Source organism: Dendroctonus ponderosae, unplaced genomic scaffold (genome assembly GCF_020466585.1).
Source record: "Dendroctonus ponderosae isolate FM_Combo_2020 unplaced genomic scaffold, Dpon_F_20191213v2 Dpon_F_20191213_1, whole genome shotgun sequence".
NCBI lineage: Eukaryota > Metazoa > Arthropoda > Insecta > Coleoptera > Curculionidae > Dendroctonus > Dendroctonus ponderosae.
Window position 1 is genome coordinate 55,880,143 of NW_026017110.1, and position 19,680 is coordinate 55,899,822.

Consider the following 19,680-nt stretch of genomic DNA (forward strand, 5'->3'; position numbering starts at 1 on the left):
GGTGAATGGAAGCAAAATTGTACATTATGAGCAAGTTCTTTACGTCTGCGTATTGTAGAACTAAAGAAGAAACAAGTAAACGACATTTGTTAAACCGGACTCTCATCAGCTAATACACCTCCACAGTATTTTAACGTTTTTACATGCATTTTGTATTGGACTAGTATTATTTCTCAATAACGGTTGCAGATGTGAGAAACCCGCTAGAAACTGTGACATTCTCAAAGTAAAATAATTAATTTATGAATTACCAGCGCCCCACCGCAAAAAGTCTCGAGAAAAATCAACGACTTATTTGATACCCAACATATTTGATACTGTTATTCATCATAAAACTAAAGATGTTATAAAGAGGAAAATTAAAACATCCCCAAACTACAATTCAGCCTTCCTTAGATAGATACAAAGAAAAAATAAGGAGGCTTTTTGGCGAATCATTTAATGAGCTTATATTTTCAAAGAAGGACATTTGTATAAATGTCAAGTTTTATATATGCATTTTTTAAATTCGGCAGAAGTCTTGGATTTTTACTTATAAAAAAACTAAACATTTTTTTGCATCAATTTTTGTATTAAATACCCTTTATATATATTTTTGGGTAGAATGTAATTAACTAGTACTATTTGTAATAATCTATTTAATTTTTAAAAGAAAAAACTGACTGGATTTTTTCCAAAAGCTATAATAGCTGGTTGTGAGCAAATTTAAACACTTAAAAATTAATCATTTGCTGGAAAAATAATTTATACTTAATCTGGCAATAAACATTTGTAACAAAGATTCGGTCAGTTCGATGTATCAATATTCGTCCGATAATCGTTTTGGAACAGAATTTCAAACGACTGCGCCAACCGAGAAACTGCGAAACTCTCTTTCCGTTACAGTTGCCGTTTATTAATTGCGTAATTTGAAAGATTGAGTTTCAGCCGCACAATTCATCTTTCACACCGTCGCCAGGAAACATTTTTTTCATATTGAACCGCTATGCCCAAAAATGTGGAGTTTAGGTAACTTTGACCATAAGAAATCATGCATCAGAAACTAAACAATGCTTCAGAAAATCGTCGAGCTGTGTATAAAAATCAAATGCAATTGGAAGTGAAAATGATCGATATTTACTTCGCGATGATACGGATTTTTTAGATCTAAATCTATGAATAAATACGAACAAAAAATAGACGGACTCAAATTAAGTTGATGTAGATGAGCACAATTATGGTGAATCATGTGTTTTGCTCTCTATTAGTTTCACCAATATTTGAACACCCTTGGATGTGATAAAATGTGGAGTGTTAAAAATCTCAGAATACTACAATTAATTGCAATATCTTCATATTTGTGTTTTCTTCGTCGTTGAAGACGGAATTTTTGTATATTTATGTGAATTTACATAATGTCTTCCATCGATTGTTTAAATCCTGATACCATCAATTAACTCACCTGCAGATTGCATGAACATTTTGACACATTATTCTTATCTTTATAAGAAATTTAGGCCGTATAACATCTTTTATGACTCCCCGTAAAACATCTGATCTTAGAAGAAACGTGGCGCCGAATTACTGTAAACAGGATGTGAAGTTAGTTGAAATATTTCAGATTTTTTTAATAGCCTTATTGCCTATTTTGCCCTTTTTATGTAGGTCTAGTTTAATAAACTAATAGAACTTAACTGCACTGAAAGTAACGTGGATGTCTTTTTATGGTTGCTATTATAATCATGTTTGAAACACAAACCAGGTTTATTTATAATGGTGTGTTCACTGCCATTATCAATGAACATACAAAATGAGATCATCAAGGAAGCAATAAAATGAGTCTAGAAATGTGTCCAAATATTGGAAACGGTATTGCTTAGCTTTTGTAAATATTTGTTCGTAAAATTAGACATTGATGTATACAGTACACTGATCATGTAACACTTATATTTTACTATAATACTTTTCACACCTTTTGACACTTTCTTAACAAACACTTATTAAATACTAGTTATTTTTTTTAACGAAAGTCTTTTTCCTAGACAGTCTAAATGTTAACATAACAATGATAGTATACCCGTTTATCGGCGCATTCGATGCTCCTATTGAGTAGAAAATTGAACAATACAGGCATTAGCTACTTTAACAAAAATATTTGTATGTGCAACTGTCGCTACCATATAAGTATAGCTTCGTCCTTAGGGAACTTGCGCCTGTCGTCGATTTTTTAAAATACCCTGTCTTTTGTCAATTTGAATCATGAATTGAGTACCTAAATGTTGTGTACATGTTTAAGATGGCAATCTACTCTACGTATTTATTGTATTCACTTACACTTATTACACATATAATATTACATATCCTTAAAGCAGTTTAGAATAACCATATTTGTGACGCTTTGTAATTTCTACAACATAAATTGCTAAATTAGTATATGCCTTAATAGACATTGTAAATTTCGAGAGAAAAGACGAAATACATTTTTAAAGTGCAGTCATTTGTTTGTACCAGATGCAGCATTTCCAAAGCTCAAGGTTTGAGTTACTAATCAAACAAATTTAGTTTAATTGCTTATATAACACTTAAACTAATATATTTTCCAATACAAATGTTTGATACAGATGTCGACCATACAGAAGTTTAAAATATTTGAATAATTAAAGCAATTTTTAATATTATTGAACACCCTGTTTTATATGTTGTAAACAACTTAACGTTTTTACTGTATTTGTGAGTGAATTTTTAACTGTTCATTCGAATGAAAAATCAACGCTTTGTACTACGGGATCAAATCAATGAAAACATGCGTAATAACACGAACATACATACATACGTACATATATTGTAATTTTCATTGAAATAAATGTTCGTTCTTCTCTTTCTTTTAGTTTGCGCTTCGTTTAATTTTTAGCAGGAATTTTTTTGCGGATAGGGAATAATGCAAATCAATACAGTACTTCATGCTGCTTTGTTAATTAAAAAAAAATTGAAAACAATTTCTATTCTTTTACAATTTGTGGTAAAATATGCTTTTTTTGTTAATTTTACTTTGTACAAAGCTTTGTATAGAAGGGCTTTTAGAATACTGAATCAGCGTGCTTATCAAAATCAAGAACAACTTGAATTATCAAGTTGAAATGCTAAAATTTAATTATTTATTACTTCATATTAGAAATTATAGGAAAATAAGGAACTACTTACTATTTTTTGTATGCGGTTAATTATTATATTAAGCAAGATATATTTTGTCGATATTTAAGAATATATTTTCAAAAGCAATCGGATATGTAAACTATGAATGGAAAATTCACTGAACTTACTTTTAGGAGGAAAAGTAGTTTGTATAATGCGAATTCGAAATCTGCATAATTGGAAAGCAAATTAGATACAAAGAATACTTACGTACGTATGTAGCCAAATGTCAAAGTGATTCTCTGAGTGATTTTAAGAAGATAATTAATTAAGTTATGCAATAGTTTTATGTTCATTTCTTTTATCGACAATTTTTTTAATCTCTCAGAAGAAATCAATAGGTCTCATACAAATAAGGTTTTAATTTTATCTCTAAAACGAAACCTGATATGAAAAAAGTCGAGCGACAAAAAAATTCCCTTAATGCTTTAAGTAGAAAAAATAAAAAGACGTCAGCGGCACACATTTTTCGTCTCAAAAATCTTGGAAAGGTTGTTCTCCGGGATGCCAATGGGCTTAATAATTTTTGTCTATTTATGGCAATATTAGTCCTTAACTGCCGAATTTCAACAATATGCACAAAAATATTATGAAGATAATTACGAAAACCCGTTTTTTTATATTTCAGCAGTGTATATTAAGAAACATTTACAGATTTATACATACTTTTCTTTCTTGGAGTCACTCAGAGAATTATATTCTGAAATATGGTTACGAAAGTACTGAAAAAAGTGCTTTAATACAGCGGCAGCAAGATTAGAAGTTTTTTTTTTATCTATTTGACATAGATTCAAACATTTAGTAACTCAAATTATTTGCTTGGATGACTCAACTAGAACCTATTTATTGTTTCAGTGAAAAGATTAACAGTTTCTCAGTTTTCAGATAATGAAAACTATGAATTTACTCAACACGTGTTTATAATTACCTCAACTGTAATCTTTATGTGTGCGTTAGGTCTAAATGTCCAGTTCGCTTGTTCAATAAACTGAAATAATTATAGAGATGCTGTTGAACTACGAATATTTTGATAAAATAAGGAAGATTCAGATTATGATGTTTTATATTCTACCTGCTGATGTTGACGTAAATTAATAGAAAATCAAAATTAAATAGAGGGTTTTAAGAATCAGCGCACTGTACTGTAAAAAAGTGTGTAAAACATAAGGAAAATTAAAACTATGCTATTAAAACTATGCTAAAATTTCTATAGTTCTCAGCTGAATAAATTTCCATGATTTTTTCAGGGGCTAAGATTGACAATGGAAAACAGGCAAAAATAGTGATTCAAAACTGCAAATATACTTATAGTGTTTGTTTGTAACAATTTGTTAATAAGTTCAACATTACATTATGTTGCGGCAAAGAGCATAGTGTTCTAAGTATCATCAACTGTAAATGTTCTAGGAGTGACTCCCGCCTTTGGTAAGTCTATTTAGCTAGATACATTTTAAATTGAGCCCCGAAATCAGAATGAAATAATGCTTCATGATTGTCAGTTTGGTGATAACTATAGCCGCAATTTATATAAATAATACGCTTCTTTCTCTAATTATTTATATATGTCAGAAGTATGTACACTTTAAAAGTTTTGTGCGTTTTTGAACATAGCATTGGGTCGATTTACCTACGAATTAATTATATGTGTTTCTGCAGAAATACTCATCTAAACACTCGAATCTACTGATTATATACAGGGCATTTGCAAAGTTGAGGCTCTTCAACGGGTTTCATCCCCAAAATGAAATTGATCATGACGGAGAACAGTCCAGGGCACAGTAAGGGCTCAATTTGCAAGAGTACAAATGTTTCTTGACATAATTTTTCATCATTTTTCTTAGTTTGCTGATGTGCGCCATTCGATCATTTCAATTCTGAATTCTGGGTTATATAATTAGACTCGTACAGGACCGATCCTAAAAGTGCCATCTACAGCCTCAAATATTTTTTTTACTTAACTTTGTTAACGATCTGAGGCTACGACGGCTAGACTTCTGATACAGCTTTAAAAGTACTTTAAAGGTTGCTTATAATCCGAACAATCATTGATAAATTATTTCTTTGAATTGCTCCTGCGTTTTTTACTACAGTGGGGTTACTGCTACTATAAATAGTTTTTCCAATAGGCCACTCTATATATGCTACGCGTTAAATCGCTTTTTTAAAACTTAGAACTAACCATATATCAAATATGTTAGACAAAAGAAAGTATCATGCTTTAACATATACTGTGCCCGTATAGGAGTAATACAGGGTGGTCCAATTTCTAGGGCAGCTTCTAATGGAGATTTGAAAATTAATATGGATTTGCTTGGTCAACTATATTCGAAAAATGGCGAAAGTTAAACTTTGGTTAAAACATTCAAATTTATTACCGAATTCATCGTCTGAAGATTATTGATTGGAACTTGTGAGGCGCAAAGGTTATTTATAGTTCTGCCAGTGGCGCCCGTACTGAGCTTTCGGAAAATAAAAATTAATTCTGAATTAACAAAAGAGATATACGTTCGTGGCCATTCTATTCCATTTCCAAGAAATCCTATTGAATTGACTGAAGAATCGAAAACTTTTATTCTTTGAAAAATCAGTGGCGTAAAAAAAATATTTGTGTTATTGCAACATGTGGTATTCCGATTGCACAAAAATTCATTCAAATATCCTCATCCGTTTGAAAACACTTGAATACATTTGATCATTTTTACCAACCTTTGATACCATGTGTTTCCATAATAAAGCATTTTACATATAAGGTTTATTGGGTAAACTTATGCTTTATTTTCAATTGCTCTCTAATGTATCTGCTTTAAACTGGACCAGCTTATATTGGATAATTCTTAGAAAAAGTCTCACTATTTCGAATCTAATTTAGAAGAATTATGAACCATTTATTATAACCAATTAAATTTGTTATTTTCTAGTTCTATAAACATGGAAACAAATTTCTATTCTTTTTACAGCTATGTTGTGCTTTAGCCAAGATTTCAACGAGATATTTTTTCCTATTTTGTCAATTTTTCATAGCAGGAAGGAGATGAACGCCTATATATGCTATATTTCTGAAAAATGGAAAAATAACTATCCAATAGATCTCAAATATACAGCGTGGTTCATTTTGAATCTGTAACACACTTTATATGATCACAAAGTGTTGACACCATTGCCCAATTCCCTTCCTGAGTTTTGGTACCTTTTGCAGTGTACCTTATTACAAACCCTGGCGTGTTCATATTTGCTTAGTTTTAAGCATGTGAAAAGTGAGTTAAAATGAAACCCTCAACTTCGAAAGCAACCTTTTTAAATAAGATCCTAACAACTAAATGTATTAATATATATGCCATTCCCACTAGAACGAAACAGATCAAGCTCATTCAAGTAGACAGGGTGTCTTAAAAATCGAACTCTCAAAAATAATAGTAGATATTCAGTTCACTAAATTCAAATCGAGCTATACGAAGTGAGATATTAATTTTCTGTTAAACACAAAACACTAATTGTAATATGTGAGCGATTATGACGTCCGGGATTGGGTCATGAATTGTTATTTTACATTATGCAATGACATCGACTCCTTCGGGCGGAGCCGATGTAAACGAACACATTCTCACGGTTATAGTTTATTATTTATTATTTTATTTTGGTCCGATATGTCCTGTAGCTTAGTACATTTAATCCATTAGATGGGGTGCAACACGCGATTGTCAGTGTAAATAGATGAGTGTCAGAATGAATCACAGGTTAATAAGCAAAGCTTTTCAATTATGTTTGCTACCAAACTGTGTAGACAAAGAAAAAAGCTTTTCTTAGGACATCATAATGTGACCTGAGAATATTGCAAATTGTTGAGAATGGAATGTATTTCGCATGGTCTCTTTTCTTGAAACGCGCTATATAAGCATTTTTCAATGAGGATGTCTTCTTTTGCTACATTGCAAAAATCATCACAAAAGTGCCCTATTCAATTAGTACATTCCTAAATACTATCATGTACGTAAGGGGTTCGAAAAGAGTCCCCACAATCGCAGTTTTTTCTTATACAAACTTTTCCCAAATCAAGGTTTTTCAGTTACAAGTTACGACTAAGGTCGTTGGTTTTGACACAACCCTTTAGAAACGTTCCTTGATTCAAAGAAAAGTAGGTTTTACGTTATAATTACCAGGCATTAGAAAAATCCTGATATGAGGAGGAAACAATGGTAGCACAGAGGATATTTTAAAATCTCAGTATCATATTGTTTTTTCAAAGATAAGGGTAGAGTAGAAAGTGATTATGTCAAATCTCTGTGTGGGTTTTAACTTATACATGAACTTCAATTAATGATGTGCAATAATTTTATGCAAGAGCTTTGAAGGTACTTTTAATGGTAATAGTTCAGTGAACTTTCTCGATCTGCACCGCTCCTGGAAGAACCATCGAAATATCTGAAATATTTTTTTGCACAAGCAAGACAAACTTTTGAATCTATATGTATGTTGTAAAGTCCCCCTTGAAAACATCCTCAAAATATTTGTGCCTGTTTATCAAACATTTTGTACGTTAAGTGTACGATTTTCTCGGTAATTGCTGGAAACTGGTTAGTTACACCATTCCAGCTTTGAGACAGTGGTAGAGACGAATTATCTGGCGTTTGGCAAGCGCAATTGTGCATTTTGAGAGGTGGTTTGTTCGATTTTTTAGGGTTCATTACACATTTAATGCAATATTTTTAGTAAAGCACATCTGAAGATTCACGTCATTTCTGATTCTTGTGCAAAAAATGTTTTCTACAATAGTCTAAAAGCCCAAAAAACTCACTGGTCTGCTTTCCGGAGCTGTAGCTAGCCAATGGGTGAAGCAAATTGGGCTCTCAGAGCATGACCTATTATGAAGCGATTATAGATATGATTTCAGAATGTGAGTGAGTGCAAAAAATATGAAGAATACTCAGCAACAGATTGTCGACTGAGGAGGAAGGGATAAACAAAATTGGTAGATCTATTTGACGCTAATAACTGAAATTCCTATCTGGTGATTTTTTACCGCGAGATGGTACTTGCATTTCCGAGAAAATAATTTGGAAGTCCAAATATTTGCCATAGTCCAAGGAATCGTCTTGATCATTAATTTTTTTCGTATATGCATTTTGTATACTGAATACACTACAAATCAATTATTTGATTGTACCACTTATTTCAGAATCAGATTCGAATGTTTTCTTTAGTCAACCCGGCGAATCTGCAGCTATTTTCCATTTACGGCTACGGCTACTGATTTATTTCGATAATGGCTGCGAATAGGACCAATAAGGACTTTTTTGTCTATTTGGAAACTCTGATCATGATCTTATTTATATTTGCTACTGAAAAATCGGTATAATTGTGCATATAATATCTGAAACTTTGAATATAGCTAAGGAACTAATAAAACTGAAACTCCTAAGATTTTTTCAGTAGGAAGTGAGAAAAACTCCTCTGTATTTCCATTGGAAACCAGGATTTTTTGTCAGCAGGTATGTAAGCAGCCCAATCTATACACTTTAAATTACATCAAGTATTTAACAATCTAATAGGCATAAAAAACTGCGATAGTCTGCGTAATAATACCGTCTTGGAACTAAATTAACGTTAATACTACAAATGCGCCTATCACCGGTTTCGATCCTAAAAATAAATTAAATAATTTAATAAATTAACTAAAACTAGGCATTATGGGTGTAAATGCATAAAGAGAGATTAACGGTCGTCCCTTTTTAACTTTCATTCTGACATCTGCTATTTAGACTAACTAAAATTGTCGATATTTTAATCCAGTTACACTCCCGATCAGCAACGCTTGCAGATACGAATCCGATGTACCAAGCACTCACATTGCCAAGTTACACCGTGCGCACTTTGCGAGGAATGGTCGAACCTGGCTGCTCACTTGCTAGGCCTTAAGAGAGGTCCTCTGAGATCCATTGTGTGGATTATCTTTGGTAATAAGTATTAGCAGGACCGGCGTGAAAACTAAAAGTTTCAGGATAGCAGAATTGTTCACTGTTTTGATGTTGCTAACCGAGGTCCACAGTTATTGTCGACAATTTTTTGTCGTTAGGCCGTCTGAAACAATAAAGAACAATCAAATATATCAAAACCAAACGAATACTACGTTTTTTCGCACTTTGCATTTTTAGTATTCCCAAGTGAAAAGCGGAAGGAATAGATTCTAAAACAATGTATAATAAGAGCCCGGCCCGCATACCGATGTTAGATTACGTGGCTTTGCCTAATAATGCTCTGAAATTCGAACATGTGATATTTTTGGTTCGTAAAGCCGTCAATAGCACGTAATTCCTGGTCCTAGTCCCGACTTAAGTTTTTAATTACGTGTTTAAGCTTAAAATGAGCAACTATTCACTAACGCAAATTTAATGTTGCATGGATAGTTTGCAGATATTTTTTAGTACATTCAGAATTTATCAAAATAACGATTTCAAATAAAGAGTCAGAATTGAATTGTGATTAAGATGAATATGAAGATATGGAATGTATTCTGGGGAACATCATTTGCATCCAATAGAGCTTTTATAAATAAAAAACGATCAGTACAAATAAAATACGTTTTAAAGTTTGGAGATTCAGGCAAATCAATATATATTTTGAACACAATAATGAAATTCTCTTGCCTCTTTATAATCGAACTATTGAAGTTTGTTAGAATGTTAGAAGTCATTCTCCTTTGAAACATTAAAGACTCAACACGACCTGGAACCCGGATTGGAGATAACCATCAATATATGCCAGAGTTGCATTATTTAAAGCTAATATTTATTACATCGGTCCTATGATATACGCATTACGAAATTTTTGCTAAATAATTTTGCTAAAATAATGGTAGAAAGAAAAGTACCAAAAATTCGAAATCTGAATATTTTTCGAGTTACAGCGCATCAATCAAAATTTTTATCTATTTATTTTTGACTTATTGTAAACATTTCTTCACCGATTAAATTGAAAATCGGTACATAGTTTAATCATAGTGATCTCTAACTTGCTGGTCAAAAATTATTTTTCCATTTTGCCACTGGATGGCACTTCATCTGTAATCCAAATTTCAATTTCCGCATATATTTTTTGAAACGATAAATGTCGCAAAAAGGAATACGCGATTTAAAACATTAGAAAATACTGGACAACAAATTGGACAAAGTGGCCTTATATTTAGTTGGAATCGCAGCAAATCAACGTCGCACGAACCGACCACAGTCTACACACTCTTATAATCGATAACCGGTCTAATGGAACCAGATGGAAATCGCTGGCGGCTGTGTGCCATAAGAAGTTATCACTTCAAAAATTCAAAGTCTCAAATTCTATTACAATAATAAAGTATAACAACCCTCTAGTTGCATCTGCAAATACGTTTTAGCAAACTTTTCTAATGACTTTATTGACTGGATTAAAAGCTTGCGAAATACGAATACACTTTATTATACCCAGTGATATACAGAGAGGTGTTGATTGTTGCTACAATGTTGTTCTGGTGTAACCTGAGGAGTGGTGAAACACTAAATACTTAAAAATTAAGTTATACAGAGTCAGTTGAATTTTCAATGACGCGCATACTAAAACGGAACCCAAGAATTGAAAAGAATCAAAGTAATCACATCGCTTCCGACTCCCTCAGTAACAAATATTTAACACTTTTCAACACGTGTGTTCATAAGGGATTAAAAATTTCATCCGAAAATACTCAACCATGATGCAATATTTCTATAACTCTCTTCACTCACCTATTTAACATAGAGGAATTTAACTTGCATCCTGGTCCCTATCAATATCGGATACCGCAATGGTAGCTGCTGGGTGAACGGCGGTCAGAAGAGGAGTCGATTGACTGGCTTGACCATGTTCCCCACTCAAGTTTTGCGGAAAGTTCAGGTCAATTGTATGGAGTGAGGGAGTCCTCTGAGGTGCAATATAGATCTGAAAAGTGGTTAAATTTTCGGATTATTGCATCCTCATGGTTAGATTAAAGCATTACCAAAATCTTGTCTCTGGGCTTCGAAACATTTGCTTTCTCCATAAGTGTCCTAAAAGCTACAGAACTGAGAAAGCGAGGGTAGCTGTCCCGTTGCATCAACGTGTAGATTTGTAATTGAGCTTCGTCATACATACTTGGATGAGGGTTCGGCAGTTGTTTTTTTACAATTTCACGTACTCGCGAGTCTAAAGACACCTGCAATAAATTTAAAAAATTTAAACTCATAAACCAACATCAGCATTTATTTATCGAAATATTCAAGAGCAATAACGAATGGTGATTTTATTTTTATTACATCGTTCATGTAACATATTTTTTTATAATGTCAGTCCAGCCCAAAACACACATCTTTAAATATTTCTCTTTATCCGATATCCATCTTTTTTTGTAAGGAGATTAAATGCCCCAAAGCAATCCCATTTTCTGATTCTTTAAGGTTTCCTGTGTTTTCTCAAATAACAAATGTAAAGGGATTTTGATCCCATATACGCCGTTCTATGGATGTTTAGAATATCTTTGTTTAGCTCGTTGACTTTTTTAACAATACTAAAGCTCTAAATCCCTATTTTTACCTTTAAAGGATATTTACTTAATACGTTATTTGGTAGAAGTCAGACGTATACTGATGTGACTTGAAATTGTTGAATTAAATCACAGCTATATGTATATCATCAGCAAAACATTTCCGTTATTGATTGTATAAATAAATTAGTATACAGAATACATATTTTTTTGATACATTTTTTTGAAAATTCCCTTTAACATTGAGTGTTTACATAAATAGAATCCCACTGCTGGCCGTAAGCTAAGCCGCTGTTAATATTATACCGAACAACCTTCGAAATAAATAAGAAAATATTTCCGTCAAAGTAGTATTTCAGAACGTTTATTTCAATCGTCTGCGGTTTTAATAAGCTATTATTTGAAAAAGTCTGTAGAAGAGATAGTAGGTCAGCGATAGCGTAGAAAAATTAATTTAAAATCGATAGTCCTCGACATCTCAGAGGTGTTCGCCAGCATTTGCTCTTATTGTTCGCGTGGTTCTATGTTGTACAGCATTGAAGTTTCACACCCGATAACCATTTATTTTAATTAAACTACGTTTGCTCGGAAAATTTTTAGAAATAAAGAACAAGTCAATATTAATTAAAGAGATCGAGTTACTGATTTTAAGTATTAGTTCATAATACTCAATATTCATAATATTCAATAAAATATACATTGCATTTTAATACGTAAAATAATAAAAAAATAATAATTATACAGCTCGAGTAGGCGTCCCAAAAAATAGGAGTTAAGTATTTTAATTAAGAAACAAGTCAAGCATCTGAATAATGCTAATTGAGCAAAATAATTCATATTTCATAGAATGTCCCACAATATCCCGACTAAGCTACTACATTTTTATTTCTTTACAGGGCGAATTGCTTTTGAGCCTTATCCTTGGCTTCATCAATACGCACTAATTGATGCAGATCGATTAAAATAGGGCGAAATTGTGCAATTTCGGGCTCAACAAAATGCTGTTTTGAAATTTGAAAAATTCTAAATACCTCGATATCAACTGCGGTAAAAGTGAACATATATGATAATAGTAAAATAGCCCAAGAAAATATTTATAACTTGAAAAGGTGATTTAGTACAAATAGCATTCAGTTGTTCCAGACTTATTCACTGTTATAATGACGGGAAAAGTCTGTTTGAAAATTTCACCTAAAGTTCGTATATTGTTTATTAATAAGGGGAATTTTTTGAGTATTTCGTTATTGTATTATATCATCTCCCATTCTTCAAATAAAATTCATTAAATGAAATTTATTTCAGGTTTTGATCAAATAATCCACTCATGCAAAGTTTTCTGACAGACATCTGAATTTCATATTCAATTTAGAAACTTTTTCTTCGCATTTTTGTTGGGGCTGTATAATATTTTATAAAAAAGAAGCATTAACACTTAGAAACTCATATCTCTTCTAAATTTTCCATCTGTCATAGTCACTGCATTGCGTTTGAGATAATTTTCTCTAAAATCACAACAAATAGAACAATTACTCAACATTTTGGTTCAAATATATTTTCTTACTTTTTCCGTATATTCATAATTTTCAACAGAATTAGAGGACATTTGATGGTGTTGATCATGTTTATCGCGCAATGTTCGTTACTATATTTTGTATGAACAGTACCAAAAGATCTGTATATGTTTTCCTGCTCTTTCAAAGATAAACGAAAGCTTGAATCTTTTTAAAGGTGTAGTGCAGAGTTCCCCATCAACTAGTGGAATATTTAATATATTTTATCTATCAGTATAATAACTGCTTATTATATGAAATATTATAAATGGGGCAGTTTAAAGTATAATTGTCACAAGAGATGATCTAATATTACTTCTTCGGGTCTTCGACAAATTAAAAAGCTTTGCGACCGTATTAAGAAACTGGACGATGTCTTAGCTAGCAGCATCCACATGTATTAAGTTTGTGTTGACAGTTTTTGTAATTATTAAACGATTTAGCCACTAATCTGTTGCAAAATTTTCAATTTTTAGCTTCGCACCAACAAGCTCTCCCGGAATAACTATTATTATACCGTGTTTTAAATACGGAATAGTGACAATAATACATATAATAATACTGTAAATTAATGCAGATAAATTATCACGAACTGAAATAAAATGCGTTAACGATTTATTTCCTTGCTGTTGCTTAAATAACTACGAGGAAATAGATTGTTCGTCTCCGAGAAATAGGACCGAAACACTTCGTAGGAAGCTGCTGGTGGCACGCTTAAGATTTGTAACTTTTGTTAAAATGCTGTTTGTGTTAATATATGATGTCTCCATAATAATATGCTACATTACGTGAATTGAATATTACGTCTGAAGCTGTAAGGTGCATTCATGGCGTTAGTGTAAAACTTATACTATAGTGGTTCAGATGGGTTAAAAAGAAGATATGCTTAATTATGAAGATCTATTGTAATATTTCAATATGTACTATTATTTATGCTTACTGGGAAATTTATTAGGAATATATTTACGGCCATACTTTCTTCCCCCCAATTTGCCAGAAGCGAAGTTCTGTTATTCAGATCCAACGGAAGCCTAAGGCCTATATGTACAAATATTTTCAGATGAATGCGTACAACTGTAAGAAGATAAATATATAACATCCAAATCGTTTTCCAACTGACAGAGAATGTTGTCTTTTACATGCGCGACTTTTATTTATTTTTATCCAATTTAGTGGAAACGCGTAAAGCCGAAAGAAAAATCTGCCACTGTAAGATATTGTTTTTATATTCTGTAATTATGTGGCAAAACGATTTCCAATTGGATTTTACGTCTTTCCATATTATTTTTCGCCTCCAGCTTCTCCAAACATTTAAATTCCCTTTAAAGATTAAACTTGAAACCCAATGTGTTTCGATTCGGCTTCTTTTCAGATTGTATGGATCTAGCGGTTGAAAACATATTTAGAACCACAATTTAAATTGTTTAGTTTATTGGATGTTATTTATTGCTTATCTAAAGTTTATATTTTAATGTTTGTGTGTTATTGAAGTAGAAAGCATGATATTTGAACTAATTGCTACATTTACAATTAGGCCGTCGAAAGAATACAGACTTCCGACGAACTATAAAGATCAGTTTTGGAGATTTCTCCCATTTAAAGCATGCGAATATGTTCATAATATTAGTCAATCACAGGAATTTTTGATGATGTATAATAACAAACATCTAACACCATGCAAAAATATCCACGTTGATTTAAATACGGAAGCTTTGATACGCTGTAGAAAAGCTAATGTGCGAATTGCCAGGTTTCCCGAAATATAACTTCGGTAAATGTTCAAGAAGTTTTGACCATGTGTTACGATTTCCGCGGAAGTTTCATATATTTATTGCAACAAATCAACTTAATTTAATTTATTTTACTTTATGACGTGCTAACTAAAACGACCTTAAATTTTCTTCGAAACACCGTCAGCTTTATAATTTTTGATCCTCACAATTCACATGTACAAACCGTATATAAAAAGCAATATCCAAACAGGAAAATTATCTACTAGAGAATTTGTTTCGCTTTCAATACGGGATAAATGAGGTTCATTCAGTTTTCAAAGTATTTCTTGTGCCATTTGATTTATCGAAAATAAAATTCACCCAGATGCTTAAGAAACCTATAATGAAAGTTTTTTCTTTTAGCTAAATATGTAAAATAAATCCTCAAGTGAAATTGGTTTATTTTTAGCTGAAATTGATGTTTAGTGGGTATATTAACTCATAGGATCATTGATTAAAAATTTCATCAATTGGTAACCGTCTAGTTTATAATGTTATAATGTTTTAACCAATTTCTCAAAGCTTATCCCGATCTAAGCGAATCAACTGCTTTAATTTTTTCTGATATAGTTCCATTACTCACATATTTTAATAACGTCTTATAGATACCACCTTTCCAATTTACACTTTGAGTTCAATATAAATTTACGCATAGTAGGATTTTAAAGCTTAATTAACGTAATATCTTATTAATTCGTTCTCCTAATTTTTCAGGAAACGAGTGTTTATGTGGGGGATAGTTATTCATATAATTTAAATTTGAAACCTTTTGAAGGCCCAATGGTTTGAAGTTCATACAAATCCACAAAAATAAAGTAAAATAGTAGTAACTAAACACCGGCGATCGATTACCAATTTAGGAAACATTTCGCCCAATCACTAAAAATATTTCTGTTGCACTTGTTCGGTTGTTCGATATTTGTAGCTTTTCTCTAATAATTGCTCTCTTAATATTATTGTGCAAATGTTTCGAATTAGCTTGTAACCTAAATTGGATTATAGATATAGCAACCACTTTATATTTATGAAAGTAATTTATGCCGGTTTACAAATTACTCGTTAAGGCGGTTATGTCAAAAAATGTGTTTTGTCGAGCTTCAATGTATTTTGCTTCTAAGAGAGAATAACAGGTGAAACATTTTTTTGTAACATGTTTACGTATATAGGACGGACAAAACAGAAATTCTTTAGGTTTGAACAAATTCAAGTACAAGAACGAAAATTTCAACAAGTGTTGGTAACTACAAACAAATTTAAATAAAGTGCACTAAAAACAAAACCAAACAAAAAAAAGGGTTTCGAAATTTATTGATATTAATAACTAACTGCACGTCGAGCAAATTAATATGTTTTATAATTACCGAATTAACTAAAGAACTGCTACTGTTAAATATATATTTTTTTCAGTGACCTACTGCGGCATAATATCAACTTAATTTAATTATGTTTAATTTGTTATTTTAATGTGCTTCATTTTGCCGTTTAATCGAAAATATCTCGATTAAGCGGCTCTCGATTAAAGCGGCCACAGCGACTCGTTGAGACATTAACCAATATATTTTTCGGATAAAATGGAAGAATAAAATTAGCTGTTTTAAAAGTTGGGAGACAGGTTGATAAAAGAGTTGCAGTTCATTTTAATTACACATATTTTCCCGTATGTGGCTTTTCTAAACTTACATAATATGCAACTTTTACTGATGAAAAAATCATTATTATTAATTGATTCCGAACAATATCTATGGAACTGAAAATCGTTAGAATATCGAAGTTGGAAATATGCTTTTGAAAAAACACGAAGGAAACAATTAGATTTACATTTTGAGAACATCGTCATAGCTTTTTGGATTCTTGCCGGGTTCCACTATAACATTGCACCTTGAAAATTCACATGAATTACCGCGCCAGGAATTAAAATTTAAATGGATATTGGTTTAAAGTAACACAGCATGAACTTCATCTGCCTATTGTGCAAAAGCCATTTAGGAAAGTAAATCGTGTTCATGACGCAAAACATAACACTTTCTTTCACATATTATTTTTGTATTTTATAACTCATTTGCGTCTAGTAACTTGCTTTCCCCAAGCCAAAATATCTGAATCAACTTTGATTTTTGTATTGAATCGCCAACAAAGTCAGATTGAAAATGCACATATTCGAATACAAATTATTAACTTGCTGCGAGTTAGAATATTCAAAAAGCAAACAGCATTTGCATGTTTATAAGCTTGCGAATAACTACTGGATTACGTCGATATTGCTGGTTAGCTTTAAAGATTTTTCGTTGGAAACCGAAGTCCTTTCATGGCCTGCATATTCATCTGATTTAACACCTTGAGATTTTTCAACAGATTTTTAAATAAAGGATAAACTAGATGTCTAGGAGGAGTAAGTTTTGATGAAACTGTAGCTTGTTAAAATACATATTTCATTAACAAAATAAATTACCAATTTTGTTATTGCAAAAATGAATCATACTCATGTAACATCGGTTCAACATTTTACAGGTAAATAAATAAGAAAACTCGTCATAGTAATATATACAGAGTGGTTCATGAAATAAAAATAAAATTAAGTAAATTTCGGAAAATTTTTCATTACGCACGTTGGTATCTTGAAATTTATTTATTTATGAGAATGACATGTTATGAACAAATTAATAAGAACTCATTACGAAACGCTATGTTAGGCGGTTGGATAAATACTCGTTGAAATTGGTAATTTATTTTACGAACACTGTGTATGTCAGTTGTTTTAATCCATTGCATTTGAAGATAAGAAAACGGGAATGCAGATTGAGCAGTTTGGGCAACCAGCTGATAGCAAAGCTTTCATTTGTTTAATTTGCACAAAAACATGAAACATATCGTATATTATTGGTTCATAAAATGTGCAACCGCAAACTTATAATTGTAGTAAGCTGCATATAAAAAAGTGAAGCGCAGGTGCCCTAAAATAATATTTTTCAACGGGGATAAGAATTAAGTAATATATGTAGGTGTTTCAGAAGAATCATTAACTTTTTAACGTTTCACAGAAATTCAATTCAAATCAATCATTTCAATTTACACCCAACATTCTTAAAATTGACTGGGAAGCATATTCTTACCTCTGTGGATGAATCTGGATGAATATAATTCATGTAGATCAGGCCAGATCTTTTCTCGGTGTATGTTTTATCCGTGTGCTTCTTAAAGTCCTCACAAGCCAACCAAAATAGAATATTTTCTTCAGAGTATTCACCCTTTAAGAAGTTTCTAAATACCTTTCTACCCACTGAAACAAGATAAAGGAAATCGATTGTTATCTGATCCAAAATAATTTTATTATTGCAAGTTGAAGTCCAGAAATATCTGAATAAAATCATTAACTTTTTTTATCGCGTTTCGCTTTGTCTTTATTGAAATAAATGAAGACAAATCGTTCATTAGAGCCCTGAGGCATTCGACGTTCATGTGACTTATTGAATACTCGGATTACTTTTTAAATCGAGGATAAATCTTGAGAAATATAAACCATTAATTAACATTGAGCACGGTAGAAAAACTTCTCGAGAGTTCAATAAACATGATGTAGGTAATTTTAGATAATTTTGTTTTAGTTTCTTTTTAATATTATCTGGCCACTTACCAGGGCTGTTCATCAGCTGATCAAAGGATTTTGACCAGCTTCGAAGTTCATCTGGAGATACACGGATTTCTTCCTGCGCCCCCTTTCTCCTGCAAATTTACAAAATTTGTATTACTTTTATATTATTTTCTTCTGTTTATCTAGAACTGTCAGCTAACAATAGAAGCGCCGAAATGGTCATTTGGAATTTTTTTATCTGTAATTTTCTAAAAGAACTTTGACATTGTTTTCTAGATTTATGACCTTTGAATGTAATTAGTAAGTAGTTTAAGAATTATTCAGAGAAATGGAAATACAGAAACTTGATAATGGTTTTTAGTTACATTTACCTATTGGAGCTGAAGGAGTAGTGACTTGCAGTTCGGGTGAAATTATATTATGTCCAATTTAAAAGACTGATGTTGTTAGTAGTTCAGGTTTTCCCTAAGTATAAATAAAATTCGTAACACTAGATGTGTAAAAACAACTGTCCTGACCATTAAAAACCTCAAGGATCAGCATACACAAAGAAAATACAATAATACTTTTGAACTTTAGGAAATCATTGAGATATTGGCTTACCTACAGAGTGGTTTAAAACAAGCGTTATTCTTGTACTTGGAGAGTACGAAAAGATATTATGTTTCAAGAAGAGGAAAGGTATTATGTTTCAAGATTTTCAAATTAGCCATTAAGACATATTTTAAAGTAGTTCAATTAAACATTCCAATTAAAAAAGTGCGAAATTTTCTGAAACTTATGCATATTGCATAGTTTCTATTCGAAAACATTGCGCTTATATGCATATTTTTATGTACATTTTTTGAGCTCTTCTACATCTAAAATCTGTAACAATGCACAGAATCCACCACGCTGATATTCTTTGGGGCGACTCTAAATTAGTCAAATTTTTGCGTCATAGGATACTTGTTGTGTCTTAGAAGCAAACTGATTCTTTTCGGAAAATGCGAGTTGTCGCTGAAAGTCAAAGTTCCGCATCTGAATTGCCGAATGAGGAAATAATGTTGCATTGCCAACATCAAGAACTAATTATAA

At 31.8% G+C, this 19,680-nt stretch overlaps 1 protein-coding gene across 2 annotated transcripts in view; it reads right to left on the reverse strand.

Annotated features, from left to right (window-relative positions):
• Positions 1–1,909: 1,909 nt before the first annotated feature.
• Positions 1,910–19,680, reverse strand: part of LOC109537952 (regulator of G-protein signaling 19) — a 59,593-nt gene continuing 41,822 nt past the window's right edge. For both annotated transcript variants that reach the window (XM_019904948.2, XM_019904947.2), the window contains 5 exons: positions 18,646–18,734; positions 18,125–18,291; positions 11,171–11,365; positions 10,920–11,112; positions 1,910–9,246 (listed from right to left, as the gene is read on the reverse strand). In XM_019904948.2, the coding sequence (XP_019760507.1) occupies positions 10,939–11,112; positions 11,171–11,365; positions 18,125–18,291; positions 18,646–18,734 (625 nt within the window). In that variant the 3' untranslated portion in view covers positions 1,910–9,246; positions 10,920–10,938. The remainder of the gene's footprint in view (positions 9,247–10,919; positions 11,113–11,170; positions 11,366–18,124; positions 18,292–18,645; positions 18,735–19,680) is intronic.